The sequence below is a fragment of the Sus scrofa genome, chromosome 13 (assembly GCF_054392235.1).
Source record: "Sus scrofa isolate SSC_HxYL_T2T_F1_AM1 chromosome 13, Sscrofa_HxYL_maternal_Yorkshire_Landrace_v2.0, whole genome shotgun sequence".
Classification (NCBI taxonomy): Eukaryota; Metazoa; Chordata; class Mammalia; order Artiodactyla; family Suidae; genus Sus; species Sus scrofa.
Genome location: NC_139395.1, coordinates 223,112,833 through 223,136,571, shown reverse-complemented (window position 1 = coordinate 223,136,571; position 23,739 = coordinate 223,112,833). Strand labels below are relative to the sequence as shown.

Here is a 23,739-nt window from a genome sequence, read left to right as displayed (position 1 = left end):
ATTTTTGATCGGGTCTTCATATTTTCTAGTTCTTGGTTAAGATGATTTGCATTTAAACCAAAATCCTCTTCCCTAATCCACTTAGCATTTTTATTACCAATGTTTTGAATCCCTTGTCTGGTAAATTGCTGATTTCTGGTTCATTATTTTTTTCCAGGGATTTTCTTTTGCTCTTTCAAGTGAGAGTGGTTCCTCTGCTTTTTCACATTCCTTAACTTCCTCTGCCTCTATGAGTTTAGGTGAAGCAGTGGCCTACTGTAGTCTCAAAGGGTCCTATGTGACAGGGCCCTGTGCAGACTGCACGGCCCGGTGTCTCTGTTGGGAGAGCCGGATTTGATGTGGACACCAGCGATGTCTTTCCTTAGGGCGTGCTGACCACTGTCACCTTGGTAGGCAGTGGGCTGCAGGTGGAGGTAGAGCCTGCACAGGGCATGAAGTGGAACCTTCCCTCTGCTCAGTGGCCATCACTGCCATGTCAGGGTGGGTCTGCTCCCAAGCTGGAGTGGAAGCCCTGAGGGTCAGGCTCAAGCTGGCTCTATTCCCTTTAGTGCTTTTCCTTCTCCCACATGGGGCCTTTCCCCAAAGGAGGGGCGCTCATGCAAGTGGAGCCTGCACCCTCACAGAGGTCTGACGTGCTGCCCGCGTGGGCATCTGTGGTTCTTCTCCCTGCTGTGGCTGCCCCAGACCTAGTGCTGGGCTGCAGGGTGAAGTGAGCAGGGCCGGAGCGTGAGCTAGGCTGGGGCTTGGGCACGCAGGGGCAGTCTACATGCTGTCAAGTCTGGGCTGCTTCTGGGGTGCCTCCTGAGTACTGGCCAACAGTGCTGGTCATCCCCTCACCTGGACCACAGCTCAGGCTTCCAGGCTGCTTCTGCGTCCCCAGACCCAGTGCCGAGGGTGGGGTGGAATGAGCAGGGCCCACGCATCCCCTCAGGGCAGGCAGACTTCTCTCTGCCCCCTGGAGGTCAGCCAGCACCCGTGCTCCTCACGAGTGGAGCCCTGCCCTCTCCAGCCTTTCTATCTGCCCCAGCTCTTCTCCAGGGAACCAAGGGGGCTTGACTCCTCCATGGAGGACCCCAGGACTGGGATGTCCAGTCTGTGGCTTGACCTGCTCACTCACCAGGGCAGGCGTGCACCCTGCACTCTCCCAGGGGCACAGGGCCTGACCTGGAGCTCCTCTTCCCTTCCTACCACTTAACGTGAGTTTCCTTCCTGTAGCCTTGTTCACAGGACCTTCTGCCAGTTCCTGCTAGGCTTCAGTGAGGATTGTTCCATGTGCAGGGGCGTTCTGGTGTGTTCGTGGGGTGGGAGCTGAGCTCCACATCCTCTGACTCCACCGTCCTGATCTCGTCCTCTGCCTGCTAAGTTTTCTGGCAGCGCTGGCAGTAGAACCAGCCCTGGGGGAAGTCTCATCCTGGAACCCCAGGCAGCCTGGCTGTCACATGGCCGCTGGAGCCAGGGCCCCGGGACAGTCAAGCAGTTTTCCTTCTTGAGACTCCAGGATGCCTGGACAGCAGACTGGGCCAGTCGAGAAATTCAGACTCAGGGGCCGACGGAGGTGAATCAGAAGCCACAACTGTCCTGAAATTGCAGGTGCTGGGTGTGAACTAACCTGCAAAGGAGAAGCCGGAGAGCTGAGCAGGCCAGGCAAGAGCCTCACGTGGGCGCCCAGGTACAGGCTCCCCACCGAGAAGGTCCTGCTCAAAGGAAATGACACTTTTTTACAAGGAAACAAAATGAAACTCTTCTCGTTGAACCTTTACAACATTCTCAAAAACAGCCCATCACCAAAGCTTTGATTAAAGCCTCTGCCAACTTGCTCTGTCTCAGGCACTCCTGTTCCAGTGATGGCAGCCGTTCCCTGTGCTGCATTTTTGTCGTGCGGCCCCTCCCTTTGGACACCGCGGATCTCCTGCTGCTGTCACACGTCATTCTCTCCAACGTGGGGATGACTGCGGTTAACCGAGGTGGAACCAGAACTACAGACATGGCAGGAGCGGTTACACACATGCACACGCACCATGTGTGCGCAGCAGGGGCCGGGGAGGGAACCACCCCTGTCCCGGTCACTGGCTCACTGTGACACCTGCTGGGACAGACCTCTGAGGGCTTCGCCCTGACCCCAAACTATTAAGACATCGACCCCCTCCGACTCCTCCTGTTGGACTCCTTTTGTCTGTGACGACACCGCCGTGGTCCCTGCCTTCGACACGGTCGGACCCTGCGCTCCGCTGCGGGAGGCGCCCCTGCCCGCCCCCAGCCCTGCCCCCTCCCCCAGTCTCAAGGCACCTTTTCCAAAGCTACTTGCCTTGCCAACCGAACTCTCCTCCAGGAAAAACAACAAACCATCTCTCTTTCTGAAAAGTCCGACGTTCAGAAGAGTTTGTGTTTTGAAAGAGGCACTGACGGCAGTGTGACCACCTCCACTGGACACCGTGTTTCCTGACACTGGTGTCGGCGCCCGGCGTCCGCAGGATTCTAACCGGCTGGTCTGGAGCGCGGGCCCCGGTCCGGCCCATCACAGGCAGACGTGGGAATGACACACGGTGCAGCGCCGACGGAAGTGCCGTCTTTCAATGTTTACAGAGGCAGCTGCACCTCCCACGTGATACACAGCAGCACAACTGGCTTTGTAAGTGAGCTCTCCTTTCAACGCCTTCAAGCACTCCTAGAGCAACAGGGCCCCGTCTCTCCTGGTGGCAGTGACGGATGCGACACTGCTCTGCACCCCCCACGAGCACGCGTCCTCTACTAGTTCTGAGCATGTGTTTCTCACATGATGTTTCCAGTGGCTCTGAAGAGAAAGGACAAGTGACAGCTGCAATGAAACAGCTCCTCCCTCAAACGCAGGCTATGGAGACAGACGGGGAAAATCAGCCTCTGACTCATGAGAAATCCACGTACCGGCACACACCCAAGACACCTGTCTCGCGTCTCCCAGTGGGGGTGCAGTGCGTGTGGGCGCTACAGTTTCGACTGACCCCCGTCAAGTGTGATCAGCCTGTTTTCCTCCCTAAAAGACCGCGGCTAGGGTTAGAGAGCTGTGAAACCCGACCCGAAGCCCCTCTGCCCCATTGCTGGTCACGTGCGTGTCCCGAAGCACGCGTCCACATGGGGCTCCGGGTCCTTGGCCGGTTAGAGAGGCCACGGCAAAACACACACGCCGGAGGGGCCGTCAGTTCAGGGTTAGGGTTTTAGTGCTGAGCTTTAAAACGAGGTGCAGCCGCATTCCCAAAAGGCTAAAATACCTTAACTGTGTCCTTTTAAGGAAAGGTGAACTGAGAAGTTAGGACCCTTGGATTCAAAAGCTCTCGTTCCCTTTACTGTTAGCCACTGACACTCTAGAAGAGAAACAAACAACCAGTGACACAGGGCGCCCTGGGCGGGGCGAGGCCCTCGGGAACATCGCGGCTTGTCCTGCACACACAGCACCGGCACCGACCTCGGGACGGCGGCCGGGCCTGCGGCGCCGGCCCCGCCTGCAGAGCTCAGCCCCGCGAGGACACAGCCGCCCGGCCCGGCCCGGCCCAGCCTCGGGCACCTGGGAGCCCCCCGCCCGCGCCCCCAGACAGGACTCGGCGCCTGGGCTCAGGCGGAAGGAAAGCGCGGGTGCCGCGTCTGCGCGCCGTCAACCCACGGGCAAGGCTCCAACCGGCAGCAGCGTCCTCCCCAGGCCCGACCCCGAGCCCGCGGCCACGGAGCAGCTGCCCGCGGCTTTATCCCTAAGACTCGGACGTGGCAAAGCCAAGTCCATGCAGCGAGGAGACGGGCTCCCGAGATACTTGCCACTGAGCAGAGGCTTGTTGAGCGAGTAGAGGGGCGGCAGGGCCTCGATGTTGGAGATGCGCTGATACATGGCTCTGGAGAGGTGGTCCCCGTGGTACAGGCTGCCCAGGATGATGCTGGAGAAGTAAACCGGCTCCACGAAGATGCTGAGCAGGGAGCCCTGGATGCCCACCACGTTCCACCTGGGGCAGAGGGACGGGCCTCTCAGGGGGGCTCGCCTCCCCGCCCAGCCCCGCCCCCCGCGGCCCCCGCGGACGCGCCTGACGCTGCGCGGGAGTCAGCGCGGCACGGAGGACTTGGCCGGTAGCATTTTAAAAGGAGGAACCCACTTAAAAATGAGTTTAAGCTGCAGCGATCTCTTGCCCTCGCGTTTCCCACGATGGCCCCTTTACTGCGTGTGAATGAGCCACGTTTCTTGTGAGAAAAATCAAAAGGAAAAGTGAGTCTTTATTTTACTATTTCCTAGAAGTAAAAACTGCAGTTCTAACCCTGGAGACGGATCCGTCCCCGAGCCCTGGGGAGAGCAGCGCCAGCTCCACAGCTGCCCGCAGGCAGGGGCCGTGGGGACGGCGCCTGATCCTACACTCGGCTGGCATCTGTGATGCCAACGTTTTGTGTCACCAACCCTCCAGGTGTGGTTTATCCACACTGAGGCAGACACCACCTCACAGACACACCACTGCTCGGAGCCCTACGAGCAGCAGGAGCGGCCTCCGCGGCGCCCACGGTGCTGGCCACACGCTCCCAGAGCCAGCGGGCCATTCAGGCGGGGGACAAGCAGCGAAAAGGCAACAGGAGAATCGGGAATTAAAAACCGAGCTGGAATTGACTCACGGGAGAGCAGGGTTCTGAGAGCAAGGGTGTAGGCTGACTCCAGCATGGTTCCCAGGTACGCGGCGGGCAGGCAGGCCCAGCCACAGAGGGCAGCGGGGGCACCTGGAGGCCCTGCGCCCGAGGGCACCCCAACACAGTGGAAGTGTCTCTGCCTGGGAGCAGTTCAGGTCGGCAGGGAAGAGGCCGCGGGGTGAACTGGGGACAGCACAGTATATAGCACAGGTCAGAGGCACGTGGGGATGGGGGCTGAGGCTGGTGGCCGGGTCTGGACAGGACCGTGGGCGTGCAAGAGGCCAGGCCCAGGCTCTGTCCTTGCCCTGCCCGTGTCCACTCTCACTGGCCCCCGGCTCTACCTCGGTGGCACCCATGGTGGTATTTCTGGCCCCTGGGGGATGGGCAGGTGGTGCTGGGCGGGTCAGCACTAGTCCACAGGGCAGTGGTGCAGCCCAAGCTCCTGGCCTACCCAGCGGGCCCTGCGGCTCAGGCCAAACCCCTGGGACCACGCCCACCTCCCTGACTGATCCGCCAGCAGCCAGCGGCCAGCAAACCTGCAGGGTCTCCTTTCAGAGTAGATCGGGGGCTGCTGCTCCCCCTCCCCACGGACTCTGCCCCCCACTGATGTCATCACCCTTCTCCCAAGGGGAACTCGTGACCATGTCCCCACCCCCAGGGGCCCATCCTGGACAGCGGCCACCTGACCTGTGGAAACACAGGCCAGGTCACTCCAGGCCACTCCATAGCGCAAAAGCGCCAACATGCCCCACCCTCACCCCAGAAAATGCCATCATTCCAGTGCCTGCAGCCTGTCTGGCCTGGTATCTCCTCCCTCACTGCCTCCCCCCCCACCCCCTGCCCCCGCTGGGCCCCAGCTCTTCCCTTCCTGCAGGGCCTCTGCCTTCAACCCTCTGCCTGGAGCAGGATCCCCACCCCTGTCTTGGCAGAAAGTCCCCTCGCTGGGCCCTCCCTAAGCTGCCACCTGAGCCCACCTGGTCACATCTGCCACTGCCCCCCCCCACCCCTGTATGCACGCTCCACGCAGGAAGGGGTCTAATTCACTGGAACATTCCAGCACTGAAACTGCTACCTGTATGAACAGATCAAGAAATAAGTGCTGAAGGGACAAGTCCTGATTCCTACAACCTGTGCCCTCCACCCTCTAAAAAGGAAATTAAAACAGGTTTTCCTACCTAGCCAGACAAGGCAGGAAATGCCTCCGGCTTACAAAAACGGCCGGGCCCCCTTTCCTACTTAAATCAGAAGCCAGCAGGAGGGTTAGACAGCGAGGGCGGCTTCCCTGAGCACACCTGCACACTGCAGGGGCCTCAGCGGAGGATGGCTCTGGGAGGCCCGCCAAGAGCCTCACAGAGAACAGCCAGGGGCAGACTCCACAGGAGGAAAAGGGTAGGGTGTGCCCACGCAGCCCACCAGCTGGCAAACTCTGAGGGCTGGAAACCGGCAGAGGTGGTGCCAGGCCCGACTCTGTGACCCGGGGTGGCGCAGGTGCAGGGCCCACCCCACAGGCCCCAGGTGCCTGCACAGGGCCTCCGGCTCTCTCACCTTCAGAGCGCGGTCCTGCTGCCTCGTGTCCTGACTCGGTGCCCCCCACCCGCGACCCTGGGGCATACCCGAGGCTCCCTCTCACTGCACAGCTGGCCCTCCTGGACCAAAGGTGAGGGAGGCGGACCCCTGAGTTCTGAACAGCCAGGCTGCTGTCCTCAGGAGGGCAGTCTCTATGTGGCCCCTTCTCAGCCCTGTGCCCACACAGCTCCTGGTCAGCTGCACTCCCGCTGTGCAGAGCTCACTGCCCTCCCCACCCGAGCCACCCTGGCCCCACCCCTGAGCCTGCCCGTGCCCTCGCCCCCTGCCTGGAACATCTGTCCCTTCCGGCATCTGCCCCATGACTTTCCCTGGGGACAGAAGCGCTCACAGCAGGGACAGGGGTCATTTGACGCCCCCTGCACTGGTTTATGCCAACGCGGTGACTCTGGAGGAGGGGGCTGGTCTCCAGGGAACCAACTACAGGACTAGGGGTGGGGGGGCAGGGGCTGAGTCAGGCATCAAAGACCTAGGATTTAGTCCATCTGCACGGAGGCCCCCAAGGATGGGGCTGGGAGCCCACCCCTCTCCCGCACACCCTCCACCTGGCCCTTCCCCAGCTGTACCCTCCACCCGAAGGGAAGGGAAGGGAGCAGCCTTCCTGAGCCCAGGGAGGGCCACGGACCCTCCACCTCCAGCCAGGTGGGCGCCCAGTTCTGAATTGGCAGCCTCGAGGGTGGGGCTGGGCCTTGCCCCCGGGGTCTGCGCTAACTCTGGGGCGGGGCCGAGGGGAGGGAGGAGGGGCGGGCTGGGCACTTGCCCCCACGATGTCCCTTCCAGGAGCCCCTTCCTTCCTCCCTCCGGCCCCCTGTCACAGGGGAAGGCGCAGGCCCCGCGGCGGTGCATGCAGAGCTCTGACCTACGGGCCTGGGTGGCCCCCGCTCAGCCAGAGGGACGCCCCCACCCCCCGCAAAGGCCCCTCCAGTCACCGCCTCTCAACCGCTGAGCTGGAGCGATTATCTTGGTGACCCTTCGGATGCTGAGACTGAGGCAGGCGGGGGATGGGCCCTGGGGCTGAGAACAGCAGGCCTGGCGGCTCTGAGCTGCGCTCTGCTGGAGTAAAGGCAAGATGACCAGGCCCATCCCTGCGGGGCCAAGGAGCGCGCCCCAGGTACACGTGCGCAGTAAGACTCCCAGCGGTCAGGAGGGGGCGCCCGGCCACAGTGAGTCCTGACGCCAGCATCCCAGAACCCTTGGCCCCGGAACCCTCTTGGCCAGAGGCGCGCATGCAGATCGCGGACTCCAGTCAGCTGTGCGAGATGCCACAAGATGATCGGCCAAAGGAACACCGAGGCGGGGGAACTGTCCGTAGGAGTGGCTGAGGTCGCCTCGCTCACATCCTCCTCCTCGCTCAGGGGAGATGCCCACGGCAGCGCTGCTCTCCGGGGTGTCGCTGCTTTGTTCTGTCTCCGTGCGCTCTGTGTCCCTCACGCTGCTGCGACCCTACCAGGACGCTTTGTGCCTGCTTTTACAGTCTTTGCCTCCAGGAAACGTTCTTGCTCTCAACAGGGGCAGCAAGCAGGGCCATTCGGCTTTCAGGCTCTAGCTGCTCCAGTGACTAGGATTCCTGGTTTTCACCCAGGCTGCCCAGGTTCAATTCCGGAGCGGAGAACTAAAATTCCATTTCAAGCCATCACTCACTGTTGTCTCTCTGAAATCAGTGGGAGGCAGACTCTCTTTTCCCAGCATGTAGTTTTGCTTTCTGGTATATCTACGGGGCTTTTGGTAAATAAGTTTTAAAGTTGCAATATGGTCAAATTTATTCACATTTTTCTTTATGACTTGGGCTTTCTGAGCGCTGTTTTAAGAAACCTGCTCAAGCGGGGGCCACCGCCCCCACAGGGCACCAGCTTCAGACCTGGGCCCTTAGCTGCAGAAAGATTCAGTCCTCTACGCACACAGCCCTGGCACCAGGATGGATGCCGGCCAGGTCACCTCTCCGGAGTCCCACACAGGACGGACACAGCCCCGCCTTCCTCCTTCTGAGCAGGGAGCCTCCATTCTACTCTAGACAGCAGCGTGGGGCCCGGCCACCCCTCCCCTCGGCTCCTCTGCAGTGAGACGTGGCCCCAGGCCAGGTTCCAGGTGGGGACACACAGCTGTCCCCAAGCCTGAGCCTCTGGAAGCCTGCCGCTGTCCCCCCGCCCCCCAGCTGCTGGGGGATCGGCCACCCCTGCGCACCGTGAAGCCCCTCAGGACGGGAGATGTGGTGCGGGAAGGCGGGACCTGGCCGCGGGTGCAGGGACCCACCAAGACGCCCTGCAGGACTTATTTCGGAGCTCGGTTTTCCATGACAGAAAATCCACTTCTGTCTAGTTACCGTTTCCTCTTCCCACAGGCGAACCCGCCGGGTACCTGGCGAACTGCACGTCTGTGCCGCAGACCTGCTGGACCGGCGTGCCGTGCACACGTCCGTGCCCCTTTCCAGGTTGGCACCGTGCTATCTGCTGGCACTTTCTCCCCTCAGATGCTGGGATTCATTTGCAAGGGCTACAAAACATGATGGGATTTTGACTAAATTACACTAAAGTTGGAGATCTGGGGAAAAAGCTGATCGGACTAATGAAAGTCCTGTCGGATTTGGTGTCTGCATGAATGATTTTATAACTGAAGGTGGCTTGTCATTGTGCTTTCCTCCCTTGTCTGCTTTGGGGACACAGGTAGCAGGAGCCCCACAGAAGGAGCTGCCTTTCTTCCCTGTGTCTCTGGTCTCTAGAAGCAACGATACAAACAGGGACCGCTCCCTGCTCCCCGCCAAGGCGACTCTGGAGAAGGCCGCCAGGGAGGAGGCATTGCTTCCTTTGCTAGCCAGCCACTCTGCCGTCTTCGATTTTCTTCAATTTCTTTCTTTCCTGGAAGTGGGAGGTGCCGTGGTTGAATTTTTTTTTACCAGCTAGAATGCCACTGACGTTTTTCTCCCTAGGCTTGAGTCCGAGTTAGGAATGTGCGTTTCTCTAAAGAGTTTTCCTTCTCGGTTTTAGAACATCGGGGACAAAGTTGCCTCTAACTGCCACTCCACCTGAGCACACTTCCGTCTCTGCTGCAGCCCTGAGCTCCCTCTTTGCTTCTGATCTGGACTGACGGCACCTTCCACCTGCGTCTTCCTCCGGTTCTGCCGACGTCACTGTCCTTCTCAAAGAAGCAGCACTGTCTTTCTGCTCGCTGTTCACCTCTGCTGCCTTCAAAAGCAACTTCTGTTCTCTGTCGCTTCCTCTTTCCGCTTGTTTGGATTTACTCTGTTTAGACTCTTTCTGGGGCGCTCTGTCATTTACTTAAGGGTTTTCTGATGCCCACTGCTGTTTCTTCTTCTGTGAGATGCCGAGGGGTAGGTGACCCACGGGACCCTGCCCGCCGCTAAAGCACACGCTTAGTGAGTCACGACATGTGCACAGAGCCCGAGACCACGGCAGCTCCAGGCCTTCCCCGGGTCCTCTCCCGCTCCGCCCCCGCCCCCAGGGAGCCACGACGGGCTTTCTGCCACCGTGAGGGCGTCTGCACTTCCCGGAAGTTTATATAAATGGAATCCCACGGCAAGTACTCTTTTTGGCCTGATTTCTTGTACTCTGCACACTTAGAGTGCGTCTGAGAAACAAAATCTTGCCTGCGTACCCGTGAGCAAAGGCTGTCAGAGTCAACAGTGGTGGCAGCACCTCCGAGGATGAGCGCTCGGGAGGGACACCAAGAACCCCTGCCCTTTAGCAGCCGCCAGACTGCAGCCACTCCCGCCGTGAGCCCCGAGGACGGGGAAAGCCAGCACCCAGCCCCGGAGAGCAGCGGTGCCCCCAGAGGAACTGCCCCCAGAGGAACGGCTGCAGCAAGCCCAGCCCACGGCACCTTCGGCACCTTCGCATTCGTGGGAAAGCGCTGACGTCTTTAACCTGGGATGTCGGGTTTCTTTCACTAACAGCCCCTCGCGCTCCTACCGCCTCCCTTTGCGGCAAATCGCCTGCGCATCCCGGCTCCACCTTGCCTCCTGGGAGCAGTTTTCTCCAGGTGACCTGAGATGCCGCCTCCCCGGCTTAAGTCCTCATTTTGCCCCAAATAAAACTCAACTCGCAGCGCTCACGTTGTGCCTTTTTTTAAGCTGACAGCCGTGGCGGCCACAAAGGGACCCAGAGCAGACGTCTCTCCTTCACCTCCACTCTGTGAGGCCCCGAGCCTGGGTACCAGCAGAGAGTCCGGGCAGCTGTGGCCGACTCTCTCCTGGTTCCTGGCTGTCCCACACTGGTTGGTGATCCGGAGTTTTGTTTGGTGGTGTGTGACAGGTGAAAGACACCAGGGTTGGCTCAGGTGAACGAGGCTGAATGTTCAGGTAAGAGACTGATCTGGTGCTCTTCCTCAGTTCGGCTGTCTGAACAGAATTTGTCAGGATAGAAATAAAGGCATTACGGGAGACGGTGTGTTCCCAAGAAAAGGGACGAAACGCCTCCCGTTTGGTTACGGCTTTCCCAGGCGGCTGAGAAATTTACGAGCGTGGTGGAGGCCGTGTCCTCCTGCCGTGCAGGGGTCCCCAGGGAAACCCACTTTTTAATTAAAAGTCTGCCCAGCTGGGGGCGTGAAGAAGAGCTGGCCACTCCGCGATCTGAGCACCCGTGGTAGCCTGACCACCGAGAGAGCTGAGAGGGGGCTGAAGCAACTCTGGGGCAAAAACCGAGAGGAGTTCAGCTCTCCAGCAGCGCGCTGGCTCACCCCACAATTTCGTTAGTAACCTCGATCCCAAATTCCACTCTAAGTGGGAAACAGTCTCTCAAACAGAGAAAGAAGGGGCGACAGAAAAGCAGCCTCTGACGAACACCCCGCCTGATTCACGGAGCGTATGTTCAGAGCTCGTGGGTCCAAGCACGGAAATAGGAATTCGAGGCAGTCTCGCCCCAAGAAGGAGGGCTCTTCATCGCCTGTGCAGTTAAGCTTAAAAAGCCGCTTTAAAAAAGCACCTCTTCGGAATTTAAACAAAGGCCTTCTGGGGGCCTGCATTTCTCTTCCGTGTCCTCGCAGGGCACACGGCACGTGTGTGTACGTGTTACATGCATGTGTGTGTGTACGTGTGTGCGCATCTGGAAAACCTCATCCCTGCCACGTGCTACTTTTGACAGTAAACGCTCGGCCTTGTACTGAGGTAACACGCTCCTGACTCTCATGGGGAAGCCTCTGCATCTTATTCGTTTAAATCACTATTAATATATATTTTGTTGGTGGCCAAATGATGGGTCCTTTATACTGGAGAAACTTCCAAACTGGTAAATGTCAATAAGAGTAGCCAAAGAAATAAAAGGAAAAAAACACGTAAAATCAATGGGTAAATCTTTAGAGTGCTCTCATTGCACAGCTGTTTTATTGGCACCTATAAAGCAAAAACCAAATTCAAGGTAGAAAAAAGAAATGTGCCTGTGGACCTCCTTACTTTAAATCAAAGAAAAGCCGGCTTGGGAAGCTCATCCGTGGTCTGGCTGCCCTCAATGGGTCTTACCGACGTGGGTACAAACATCGGAAAATCGGTGTTAACAGGGGAAAACCTGTGAGGAAAGCCGAGGTGTTTCTTCCGACAAGGTGGAAATTGTAAAAAGGACTTATCTGAAACGAATAAAGGACCCTTCAGATTGCTATTTAAAATGGGCTGAATAAAAAGGACATGAATGGGACTGAAACACAAGGTTTTGATGTTACACCACCTGAGATTAAAAGGGCCAAAAGGGACCCCCTGGCCACATTAACAGCCAAACTTGTCCCACTCTGTTTATCCCAGTTTTAAAAATACGTATTTAAGGGGCTGGAAACAAAGTTTACATGGAAAACACCTGGTCAGCACCTATTTGGAGCAACGGTCAGGCCAAGGGCCTGCGTCCCTGGACTCAAACCCTCTTGAGACCCCAGAGCCTTTTACAGAAAAAGAGACAAAATGGACGAGGAATAAAAGGAGACTTCTAGAATCCCTCTGATAAGATCAAAACTTGTTGACAGGATCCCAGTGAAAGCTCGCGGTGACAGAAGTTGAGATGAAAGGGTCTAAAATCAACATATGTAAATGCGCTTTATGTCAAACCGTTACATCACGTCTGTTTAATTAGATCAGACACGGGGGAACAGGAGCAGGACGGCTGGGGCACAGGGCGGCAGCCCTTGAACTGTGCAGACACTGCCAGCTGGCTTCAACGTGACAGTGCTGGTCCGTGCCCAGCCCCGGGGTCAGAGCCGGGCGCTGGGGCGCTGAGCAGGGCAGGCTGCAACCTCAGCGTCCGAGGATGTGCCTGTACCCCCTCCCCCTCTTCCCGGGCGATGAGCAACGTGCCGTATCTTCTCATGTGCTTATTTGAGGTCTTTTTGGGTGACGTGTCCATTAAAACATTTTATCAATTTAAAATTGGTTTTCCCCCTTGTTGGGCTTGGAAGGTCTTTATATATTGCGGATTCTGGTCCTTTATCAGATATACGATTTGGAAACATTTTCTTCCAGTTGGTGACTTTATTTCTCACTCTTTTAACTTTCTTTCAAAAACTAATTTTTAATTTGATGAAATTCGGTTTTGTTTTCTTCTTAGGGCTGCACCTGTGGCATATGGAAGTTCCCAGGCTAGGGGAGAATTGGAGCTGCAGCTGCACGGCCACAGCAATGCAGGATCTGAGCTGCATCTGCAACCTACACCACAGCTCACGGCCACGCCAGATCCTCAAGCGAGGCCAGGGACGGAGCGAGGCCAGGGATTGAACCCGCGTCATCACAGACACTATGTTGGGTTCTTAACCCACTGAGCCACAAGCGGAATTCCTGGTGAAGCCCACTTTCTCGTTTTTCCTTTGATGGTGTTCTGCCTAAGAAACCACCTGCTCCGCGTGCGGGACCCTCCGGTTTGGCTCTGGAACTCTTACATTTAGGTCTATGGCACATTTCGAGCTAATTTTTGCGTGTGGTGCAAACTATGAAGTTCATCTGTCTGGTTTTACGCAGGAGTATCCAATTTCCCCCGCACCATTCTGAGACTGCAGGGAAGGGGACAGGGCGCACCTTTAAAAGAATGACATAGCCAGTGGGGACAAGACACAAACTGGTTAGAACTGACCACCCAACACGGCGGAAGGTTGGTGTTCCTGTGGGCTTTGAGCCCCATCAGCGGTTCCCACTGCGACACATTAGCATCTAAAGGACATGTCCCCAGGCTGACCAGAAAAGGCCGAAAAGTGGGCAGTGATCCAATTCCTGGAACCCCCCCCCCCCCCCCGCCAATAGCTGGAATAACTCTCCCACCCTCCTTCACCCGTGAAATCACCCAGCCCCTAAAAACTAACCGCCTGGTACCCTGGGCCTCGGGCCCTCTGAGATGCATCTCCCTGAACAAAGCTGCCTTCACTCTACTCTGGCTCCCTCTTGAGTTCTTTCCTGCGTGAAGCCCAGGACGGTCACTTGGCGGCCCTTCCCTCACCTGAGACCTGGGGCGTGACCATCCCCTCGAGCCCCATTTTCCTGCCACCATTTGTAAAAACAGACTATTCTTTCTCCACCGAATTGGCTTTGAACCTTGATCAAAAGTCAAGGTGACCAGCAATGAGTTGAGTTTGAAATTCAAAACACAGTACCATTTACGTGAACACCCCTAAGATGAACTGTGGGGGTATCAGTCTAACGGAATAGGTGCATGACCTAAACGAGGAAAACTACAAGCTGACCAAAGAAGCAAAGAACCGAATAAATGGAGAGACAGTCCAGGCTCACGGGGAGGAAGCCTCACTACTGCGGGCTGGAAAGGGCCGCCCCGGGCGGGGGCGGGGCGTCGGGCAGGGGGGGCGGGGCGTCCGGCGGGGGCGGGGCCTCCGGCGGGGGGCGGGGCTTACCTTGCCATCTTGTCGCTGCAGGACATGGTGAGCAGCCGCTCCCCCTGCAGCACGCCGTCCCACGTCTGGATGCTGGCATTGGCGCGCACCGGGATGGTCCCCTCTCCCGACTCTATCTTGGTCCGCAGCTGTCCTCGGGCTTTGCGATTCGGATGCCTGTCTGCTGGTTCTGAGAGAGAAACACAGGCTGAGACGCTCTGGGCTCGACCGGCGACCTAACGGACGCGATGGACTCCCCGGGCAGGTCGCACCGACGGGTGCGCAGGTTTGTTCCGCACGCACAGAGGACGTGTGTACAACGTGAGTGTATAAAACACAACACAACACAGACCCATGAAAGTGCGCTCCTTCCGAGATGGGCAAAAAGGGGCTCCCTTTTAACCAAAACCATTTCTATCACTAGAAAGGAGCTGAAGCAGACAGGACAAAATACCAGTATTTGCTAATTCTAGGTTTTGGATATTTGGGTGTTTTACCATATTTCTTTCCTGTACACTTAAATTTTCAAAAATAAGTCTGTAGGGGAGTTCCTGCCATAGCACAGTGGGTTAAGAATCTGACTGCGGCAGCCCAGGTCGCTGCGGAGAGCAAGTTCGATTCCTGGCCTGGCACAGTGGGTAAAGGACGTGGCGTTGCCGCAGCTACGTCATAGGCCACAGCCTCAGCTCAGATTCATTCCCTGGCTTCCATAGGCCCTGGGTGCGGCCATAAAAAAAAAAAGCTAATTAAAGATCACCTACTGAATCCATAGGGATGCAGACATAAACCCATAGGAAGCACCTGCAAACATCCAGAGTCATCCGGAGTATATGAGTGTGTGCTGACTTAAATTTTTTTTCTTATGTTTTAAAAATATTTAGCAATTTTCTACAGTGGCTATGTGTTGCTTTCATAATGAAGAAATGCAATCAAACGTTCTATTTGGAGTAAACCACGCTTAAGCTTGTGAGAAGGGATGTGATACAAATTACCACGAAACAGAAGCACCGACAAAATGAGAGCAAAGAAGGACGGAGGGAAACGTGGCGGCAGCAAGGCCTTTCACGACTGCACCTGCCTCTGGGATGCAGTCACACTCATTAAATCACGACGGGTCAGCCACTCGGGGGGAGACGTCCACTTCCAACAAAGGGACACACTCGAATCTGAAAGCTGAAGATAATTCTGACCTAGTATCTTCACCCTCATTTCTTAATCTATGAGAATCCACATTTTCGTTCATGAAAACTTTCAAATTATTGAGAAAAGACATCTCGTGCTTTTGTATATTCCTATCAGATCCCACACTCGAGGCTGACATTCTTAAAAAAGAAGACAGGATATGGACGACGGCTTATTCTTTGATCTGTGACAGGACACTCCCGAATCCTCCCAAGAGACCGCAGCCGGGGACAGGCCTGGCCTCGTACCTTCCAGGAGGGGCTCATGTGGTGAGAAAATCCTGGCGTCCCCACAGGGGGAGGTGCTGATGTACAGATGGAACTGCACGTTCTCCTTCAGCTTAAAGCCTCCTCGCTCCGACGGCTCAAAGATAGATCTTTTCTTATCATCTCTGCTGCTGAAAGGAAGCAAGTTGCAAAAACACACTTGAAAGCTGTCCACGGCCAGAATTTAGTCTGTCCTAGTTTACGACGGTTTTCAACGGCCAGTACCTTCAACAGGGGAAGGCGAGCCTGAACAGGACTGTTTATTGTGTGTATTTATGATAATTAACCCCGTTCTCGGCTGCTCACTCATGGGACACGTCATCCCATTCGAGTGACTCTTTCTTCTCCTTACTGACGACTTCAAAACAGAAAGACCCCCCATGGGAGATGGCTTCGTGATGGAAGCAGTTAGATACACAGTCAACAGGTCTGGGGCCCAGGGACCAGGACAGAATGGACCGCCTTTGCCGGGAGTTTAGTTCTGTTGATGTTCGTCACGCGTGAAACAAAAGCTCATGGTCTGGAACACAGATGTGGCACCTGTGACATCATGTGAGCTGCGTGCACACGCCTGCGACTGCATACAAGATGCGTGCACACGCCTGCGACTGCATACGAGCTGCGTGCACACGCCTGCGACTGCATATGAGCTGCGTGCACACGCCTGCGGCACCTGCGTGCGTTAGAGTTCAGCCACCTCTATTCTGCAGCGGGCGCATCACAGGGAAACGGGGCCCCGCCTCATGGTTGTCAGCAAAGGCGCCAGGCTGAGAATTTCTCACTGTTACAAAGCAGTGAGAAGCTCTGCAGCCCACTCGGATCGGAGGCAAATATTTGGAAACACAGCTTCCTCTCCTCCCGTACGGGTTAAACTTACCTTAGGTAAAGCTCCAGCTGCGTATAAAGAAACCGCAGCAAGGACCTGCGCGCTATTATCTCCGCGTGGCAGTCATTCAGCGCGAGGCCGCGATCGCTCATGTACTCGCCGTTGATACACTTGGTTCCCGTGGAAACACTTATCACCTTGGCGTCCTTAACGTCCGTGCCTGGAAAACAAGGGACAGCGTTCCTCATCACCCCCGGGTCCCACGCGCCTCGCCGCCGGGGCTGGACCACCCACTGGGCGCTCGCCTGGCGACAGTTAGCTTCCTTGCTGGTCAGTGTGAAGGCTCTAAACTTAGGAAAGTCAGGTCCTCTGGGTGCCCGAGGCTGTTCCAACGGCCCCACTGGGTGCAGGTGGGCACAAGGTAAAGGTGGACAGAGGGGCCACTGCACTGGGGGGGCCAGAGGAGGGCTGCCCTCAGCCAGGGGCCATCCGGGGGTTGTTCAGGGACCCCGTCACTGCTTCACTGCACTGGGGGTGAAACCGTCAGCCTGGGGCCTCCAGGGAGCCGTCCCTGATACACAGGTGTGCACAGACAGGTGTGCCAGGGCCTGGGGGGAGGGCACCACACGCCACCCCCACGTGCTCCCTGGCCTCTCCTACCACCGTCTCCACTTCCCGGGCAGGGGACAGAGGCCCAGGGCCGTCCGCCGCTCTAGGATTAGAGCCAGGCCGCTAGGCGTCGGACTACATGCCATGGGCTGCCTTTGGGCGTGAACAGTGGCTCTGAGCATTTGGTCCCAAGAGCAACACACGCTGAAGTGCACAGCGCCCCAGAGGCAACGTGGCACAGCCCTTCAGAGGTGGCTGCACGCCGGCTGAACCAGCCACGGGCTGGCTCGCTCCCACCACCGCAAGAGGCGCAGAGCCCTGCCTAGGGGACCCCGCCATCCCGAGGCGTTGTCAAGGTGACAGCAAGGAGACAGAGGCAGAAGTACAGGCAGCACACATGAGAATAAAAAAGGAAACCCAAGTTCAGGTTCAGCGTATGTGATCCTGCCTGTCGGCCCCTCTCGGCTGAGCCAAGGTCAAGACAGCACAGCTAGAAAGTCCACGGCTACAACAGCAGTCCTGCCTCTCGGGCATCCAGGGCGCCTGGCGCCGAAGGTCACAGAGCCCCGCCCCGAACCTCACCTCAGGGCGAGGGGACAAGGCGGTCACCACAGGAGAACTACACATTCCCTGCTGCTGGTGTAGACAGAGGAACCACCCCCGCTCCCCTCTCCCCCGGCCTTTGGTGTGGCTTCCTGCATGTGGCGTCAGGCTCGGCTGGATGGGCCGAGTGGCTGCTCCAGGAAGGGCCGGCCACGTGACAGCCCCAGAGAGCCCAGGGCAGCGGAGGGTGCTCCCACCTAGCCCAGGAGCCAGGCATGGCCGTGGCTGTGGGTTCCTGCTCTAAGGACCAATCCACGGAGAAGCTGCTGGAAGGGCTCCCTCCTGGGACAGGGGAACAGGATTCGGGGAGGGGTCTTTTCGCTGCTGGGAACTTACAGACAAGTTGAACCGGGCTGCTTCTGCCACTGCAAAGCGTGCTTTTCCCACCCGTGCCAGAGCTTCCTCGCTGTCCCATAAAAGGCCACAGACACGCCTCTGGCCGCCGTGGCGTTAACCGACACACCTGCTTCCAGGTGGAGCAAGAGCTGGCGGGCCTCGCGCCGCTCTCCAGCGTGGACCACGTGGGATGGCAGGGAGCGTTCTCTGAGTGAAACGCTCAGGTCAAAAAGATCAACTTTCGGGGCAAAGTGTCGGTGCAGGTCCCCCGTCTGCATGTGGTGGACGTTTTGAGGGCAAGAAGGGGTCTCTTGCTAGTGTCACGGATGTTTCTAGATTGAAAGCGTGTCACCTCTGCTTGGCATGAAAACAGGCAGGCCCAGCACCAGCACGGTTACCTGTTGTCATGACGACTCCAGCAAGAACTTTCCTGCGCGCGTGAGGGGAAGCGAAGTTGTCCGTCAGGTCCCCAAACTTGTCCAGCACCAGGCGGGCCACGGCGTCGGCCAGCACCTGAGGACCAAGCAGGGGGTTAGCAGGCCCTTGGGGCCCCGTCCGGGCCCCCCCTCTGGAACCACGCAGGTCAGCCTGGGAAACGAGTGTGTTTGCAAGCACGGGTGTGGGGACGCGCCTGCACACACGCGTGCTCGCACTTCTTCCTCCAAAACGTTCCTTGGCGACAGACCCAAGGGGCACGCACAGGTCTCTGCAGACAGGACAGAGCAGAGCCCGTGCACGGGGGCAGCACCTGTGCAGGTGAGGCCTGGCGTCGCTGAGGGGCCTTCCCCGGTCACTGCCTCCCGCCCCCTGGCTGCCGGGAGCCAGGCGAGCCCTGCGGCCGTTCCGAGTGGCGGGATGATCACAGGAAGTGAGCCTGCGGGAGGGTCCGTGCGGGCTGGCAAGGCTGGGGCACGGCCTCGGGATGACCCCCGGAGCTCCCTGCCCCCCCCCAGACCCCTCCACGGGGTCTCAGGTAACTAGTGACCCTGCAGTCGCGCAGACACCAGCCTGCTGAGAGGCTCATGGGCAGGTCTCCCTCCGCTGGAAAAGCGCTGGAAGGTACCAGACGCCGCGCCCTCACAGGGAGCGTGGACCGTGAGTCTGAGCACGTCTATCGCTGCCTGCCCACGTCTCAGAAGCAAACACACCCGTGAGATTTTGGACCTGGTCCTCCTTTTATGACTTACGGGTCACCTTGGGCAGGGGGACCCTTGGCGTTCGGAGAAATGAGGCCTCATGGGAGGCGTGTGTAAGGAGCCATGCTGAACCCACACCCCACCAGCTCACACCCATCGAGAGTCCCCAGTGGCTCACACCCGTCTGGAGTCCCCAGCGGCTCACCCCTGTCTGGAGTCCCCAGCGGCTCACCCCTGTCTGGAGTCCCCAGCGGCTCACCCCTGTCTGGAGTCCCCAGCGGCTCACACCTGTCTGGAGTCCCCACGGGCTCACACCTGTCTGGAGTCCCCAGCGGCTCACCCCTGTCTCCCCAGCGGCTCACACCTGTCTGGAGTCCCCAGTGGCTAACACCTGTCTGGAGTCCCCAGTGGCTCACACCTGTCTGGAGTCCCCAGCGGCTCACCCCTGTCTGGAGTCCCCAGCGGCTCACCCCTGTCTGGAGTCCCCACGGGCTCACACCTGTCTGGAGTCCCCAGCGGCTCACCCCTGTCTCCCCAGCGGCTCACACCTGTCTGGAGTCCCCAGCGGCTCACCCCTGTCTGGAGTCCCCAGCGGCTCACCCCTGTCTGGAGTCCCCACGGGCTCACACCTGTCTGGAGTCCCCAGCGGCTCACCCCTGTCTCCCCAGCGGCTCACACCTGTCTGGAGTCCCCAGCGGCTCACACCTGTCTGGAGTCCCCACTGGCTCACCCCTGTCTGGAGTCCCCAGCGGCTCACACCTGTCTGGAGTCCCCACTGGCTCACACCTGTCTGGATCCCCCAGCAGGGCCTTAATAAAAGGTTCCCAAATGAACAGAAGAGTCACGCGTCCTAAACGAGGACCCTCTGGGAAGAAGACAGTCATGAAGCTGTTTCCCCGTCACCGCTCCACTGACACCGAGACCTAGAAGACAGTGCACGAGGCCAGACGCACGAGCGTGGACGGACAGCCCGGGGAGGGTCTGGGAACTCCCTGTGCACCTGGGCGGGCGCACGGCTGCCACCAGTGCGAGTGCAGGGAGCAGCGAGACTGCAGACAGAGAGACGGGATGTTAACAGCACCGAGGCGAGGGTTCAAGGAGGAGAGGCGCTCCAGGGGCAGAGGAGAAACCAGGAGGCGGGGGCAGCAGGGAAACAAGTGTCTGTATCACAGAAGCTCAGCGCCAGCGCGGCTCCGATGGAGCCGGGCACCAGGGCACATGAGCACACGCGGCCCGGGGATGTCCCTCCCCGCTCGAGGAGACTGTGCAGTGAGCAGCCCCATCATGTCTGCAGCGGATGCGGCAGCAGAAGTGACACCCCGCGGCCCGCCACGACATGGAACAGGGGCCCCAGCACAAGGCTGGGCTCCGTGGGCAGCTCGGTCAGGCCACGTTCAACACATCCAGACAGAGAGCTCTGCACGCACCACTGGGCAACGTCGTCTGACTTCTAAACCCTCTGATGCCACACGAACACAGCGGAGGCCAGACCCCTAACACCAGGGACGGTCAATCCACGTCCCTCCAGGTCACTCCAGGAAGACGGCAGGGGGCTGAGGCCTCCAGAAAGTGGGTTTGGAAGGAGCTCCCTCAGGGGGAGACGACGGAGCCTGGGAACGAAGCTGTAAGGACTGGCTCTCGGGAGGCCGCCTGCGGGGGGGCTCCGGGAGACACGCGGGGGCCACTGTGAGCAGGGGTGGGAGACGCAGCTCCCCCTCCCAAGATAGCCGGCCCTGGGCCAGCGGGCCAGCTGGGCCCGGCTGAGGGCGCCCTGAAGCTGGACTCCAACGCCCCTCCTGGCACGGCTCCTTGCCACCCCCAAGCCAGGGCCTCTGGTCTCTGCGCCACCAGAGACCAGAGCCAGGGCAGGGCAGGTGGCCAGGGCACCTGTGCATGCACACACACGGGCGCACGCATGCACGGGCACACACACACACCCTCGCACACACGTACACACACATGGGCACAGCTGCCGCCCGCTGCCCCAGCACAGCGGGCCACGTGGAACCCACGCAACTGGATTCACGGCATATTCCACACGGTTCTACTGGTCTCTGTGTGGCTGCTGATGGTAAAAGGGAAGGCAGGCCATGGCGGGTCCGGGTGACCTCGGGCTGCCGTGCTGCAGCCAAAGTAAACCTGAAAATAAAACTCTCTCGGGAACCAGCGGCACTGACTTGAAAAGTCAGAGAATGAACTAAGGGCTCTGAGTAAGAGGAACGAGAGCCCCTGGGAAGCATCATCTGGTTCCTTAAACATCAGGACAATACTTTGAACATGCTACGTACACGGATGCTGCACACGGCCGCTGTAAGCAAAGTAAGATAAACCTCCCTCTTTAAAAGCCGAGAGCTGCTGGGCCTCCTGGGGACAGCCACACAGAGGTCCCTGTACACGGAGGAGGTCCCCAAGGAGTGCAGGCTGGCCTGTCGACCTGCAGCCCTCCGCATTTTATCGCCACACCGGCGGGCACCGTGTCTTCAGGCTGACTAATAGTTTGACGGAAAGCAATGGAAAAGGGGGGTCAGCCTTTCTACTTGAAAGAACGATGTTTAGACCAGGATAATTCTGGATTTCCAGGAAAGGAAGCAAAAACAAATAACCAAAGTTCTAGGATGTGGAGATGAGACCCAAGTGCTGCTTCCTCCTCTGCTCCTCCTCCAAGGCTGCCCGGAAAGGTGCCCTCTCTTCACGCTGCCCAAGACCAGACCCAGGGGGCGGCACCCACGCCCAGGTAAAGACCAGACTCAGGGGGGTGCCCACCTCTAGGTAAAGACCAGACCCAGGGGGCGCCCACCCCCAGGCAAAGACCAGACTCAGGGGGGTGCCCACCCCCAGGCAAAGACCAGACTCAGGGGGGTGCCCACCCCCAGGGGTGCAGGGGCTCCAGGAACGGAGACGCCCAGGCATCTGTGGACCCTGCGTGCCAGCCCTGTGCTGTGATGCGCCCGCACCAGGGCTGCGCTCAGCCTCCACCCAGGCAGGCCCCCGAGCTCAGGCACACAGCCGCTGGCCAGTCCTGCGGGAACCGCAAGGCCCGGAGACCCTGACCCAGGCCTGAGCTTCCGCTGTGCCTGGGATTCCAGGTGAGAGCTTGAGGGGGATGGGGCTGAGCTGGAGCAAGGCTCCAGGGCTCCCGCCCCCTCCCCTCCCGGCTCCTCCGTGACAGGCAGCAGGATGGGGCCACCCCAGGGACGGCCTCACCGGGAGGGCACCGGGCCTGCCTGCCCTCGGGCGTGGCTCCCGGCGGCCTCGGCCGGGCGCCCCAGGGCCCAGCGGCCAGCGTGGTCAGGGGACGGCCTCCTGGAGCGCGACTTACCAGGAGGTCCTGGCGGGGGGACGGGGGCGGGAAGATGACACGACAGCAGTGACAGCGGAACTGAACCCGCCTGAAGCACCAGCAAGACGCAGCGCCGCCGTCCTCACCTGTGGCAGGTGCAACTGGAGGCCCTCGCTGGGGATGGGCTGGCGAGACGGGGTTTGATCCAAGTGCAAGTTAAAGACGGCGGCCAGGGCGGACTGCGCGGCCCGCGCCTTGGCGAGCTTTTTGTTCCTGCCCGAGCCTTCGAAGAACTGGCCGTCCACGACCACGGACATGACGAAGCTCTTGGCGTGGCTCTCCCCGCTCTCCGACAGGAAGTCGTACTTGAGGCCCGGGCGCAGCTCGTTCAGGATCATCACGGGGTTCTTCCCGCTCGGGGGCGGGAACGGCGGGGGCCCGGGGAGCGGCGGCTGGGCCAGGCCGGCGGGCACGGGGGACGCGGACAGGCTGAGGTCCCCGCTGGAGCTGAAGGCGTCGTCGCCGTTGGCGCCCAGGTAGAAGGGCACGTCCAGCCGGTCCGGGCTCTCGAAGCCGTTGAAGAGCGCGTCGGGGAAGTCGGCCTGGTCGGACGTGAAGTCCGCGTTGGCCGACAGGGTGCGGCCCATGGCCAGGTGGGCCTCGGAGGCGTTGGGGAACTGCACGAAGGAGCGCAAGGCCTTCTCGGCCGCGTGCAGCTTGGCCTTCTTCTTGGTGGGGCCCGAGCCCTCGAAGACCTGCCCGTTGACCTCGACGGACATGACGAAGAGGGGCGCGTGCACGGGCCCCGTCTGGGACAGCAGCGTGTACTGCAGGCCGGGCTTGATCTCGTTCAGCTGCATGAGCGCGTTCTTGGGCAGCGCGGGCCCCGGCAGCCGCCGCCGCCTCTTGAGCCGGAACCTGGCGTGCCCGTTGCTGCCCTCCTCGAGCGGCCGCTTCCGGCCGGGCCCCCCGCCGCCGCCGGCGCCCCCGTTGGAGAGCGGCGCGCCCTCGCCGAGCCCCGGGATGCTGGCGTCCTTGGGGGGCACGCCGTCCAGCCCGCAGTTTTCCTTAACCTCTGCGCTGCTCCAACCTGCGGTGCCCAGAAAGAGTAACTTACAACGCCTTCGTTGCAGGATCTTGTAAATGCAAAATTTATGGATTCCTTCATCTGTCTTTGCAACTGGTTAAGTGCTGTGTGCTTATGAAACCTTTCACTCCTGGCGGGAATGTCTGGAGCCTCGCGTTTAACCCAGCAGCTACCCGCCTAACCCGAAACCACGGGCACGCTGCCCTCTGCTAATTCACGGCTAAGGCTGTGTCTCCTTAGGATCACCAACTGCTTCTGCACAGAAAGGTGAGTTTTAAGACCACCTTCTGCTACGAGAACGTGCTGAAGCAGCGGGAGACGTTTCACTCAAGTTCATCAAAAGGCGGGCTGGTAGACGAACCCGGAAAGACCTTCCATGGGCAAGTCTAACACCCGTT

The 23,739-nt window shown here is 59.2% G+C and overlaps 1 protein-coding gene across 18 annotated transcripts in view; it reads right to left on the bottom strand.

The window, feature by feature from the left end:
- Window positions 1–23,739, bottom strand: part of ADARB1 (adenosine deaminase RNA specific B1) — a 109,119-nt gene that overhangs the window by 15,206 nt on the left and 70,174 nt on the right. For 11 of the 18 annotated variants that reach the window (XR_014823968.1, XM_084989793.1, XM_084989785.1 and 8 more), the window contains 6 exons: window positions 22,401–23,344; window positions 18,237–18,351; window positions 16,342–16,510; window positions 15,447–15,595; window positions 14,038–14,206; window positions 3,784–3,965 (listed from right to left, as the gene is read on the bottom strand). Coding sequence is in view for 16 of the 18 variants with exons in the window: in XM_084989793.1 (XP_084845919.1) it covers window positions 3,784–3,965; window positions 14,038–14,206; window positions 15,447–15,595; window positions 16,342–16,510; window positions 18,237–18,351; window positions 22,401–23,344 (1,728 nt within the window). In the remaining 2 variants the exon portion in view is untranslated. Of the gene's footprint in view, window positions 1–3,245; window positions 3,339–3,783; window positions 3,966–9,053; window positions 13,214–14,037; window positions 14,207–15,446; window positions 15,596–16,341; window positions 16,511–18,236; window positions 18,352–22,400; window positions 23,345–23,739 lie in introns of those variants that run through there. The other 7 variants (XM_084989795.1, XM_084989786.1, XM_084989791.1 and 4 more) reach the window with 3 other exon arrangements.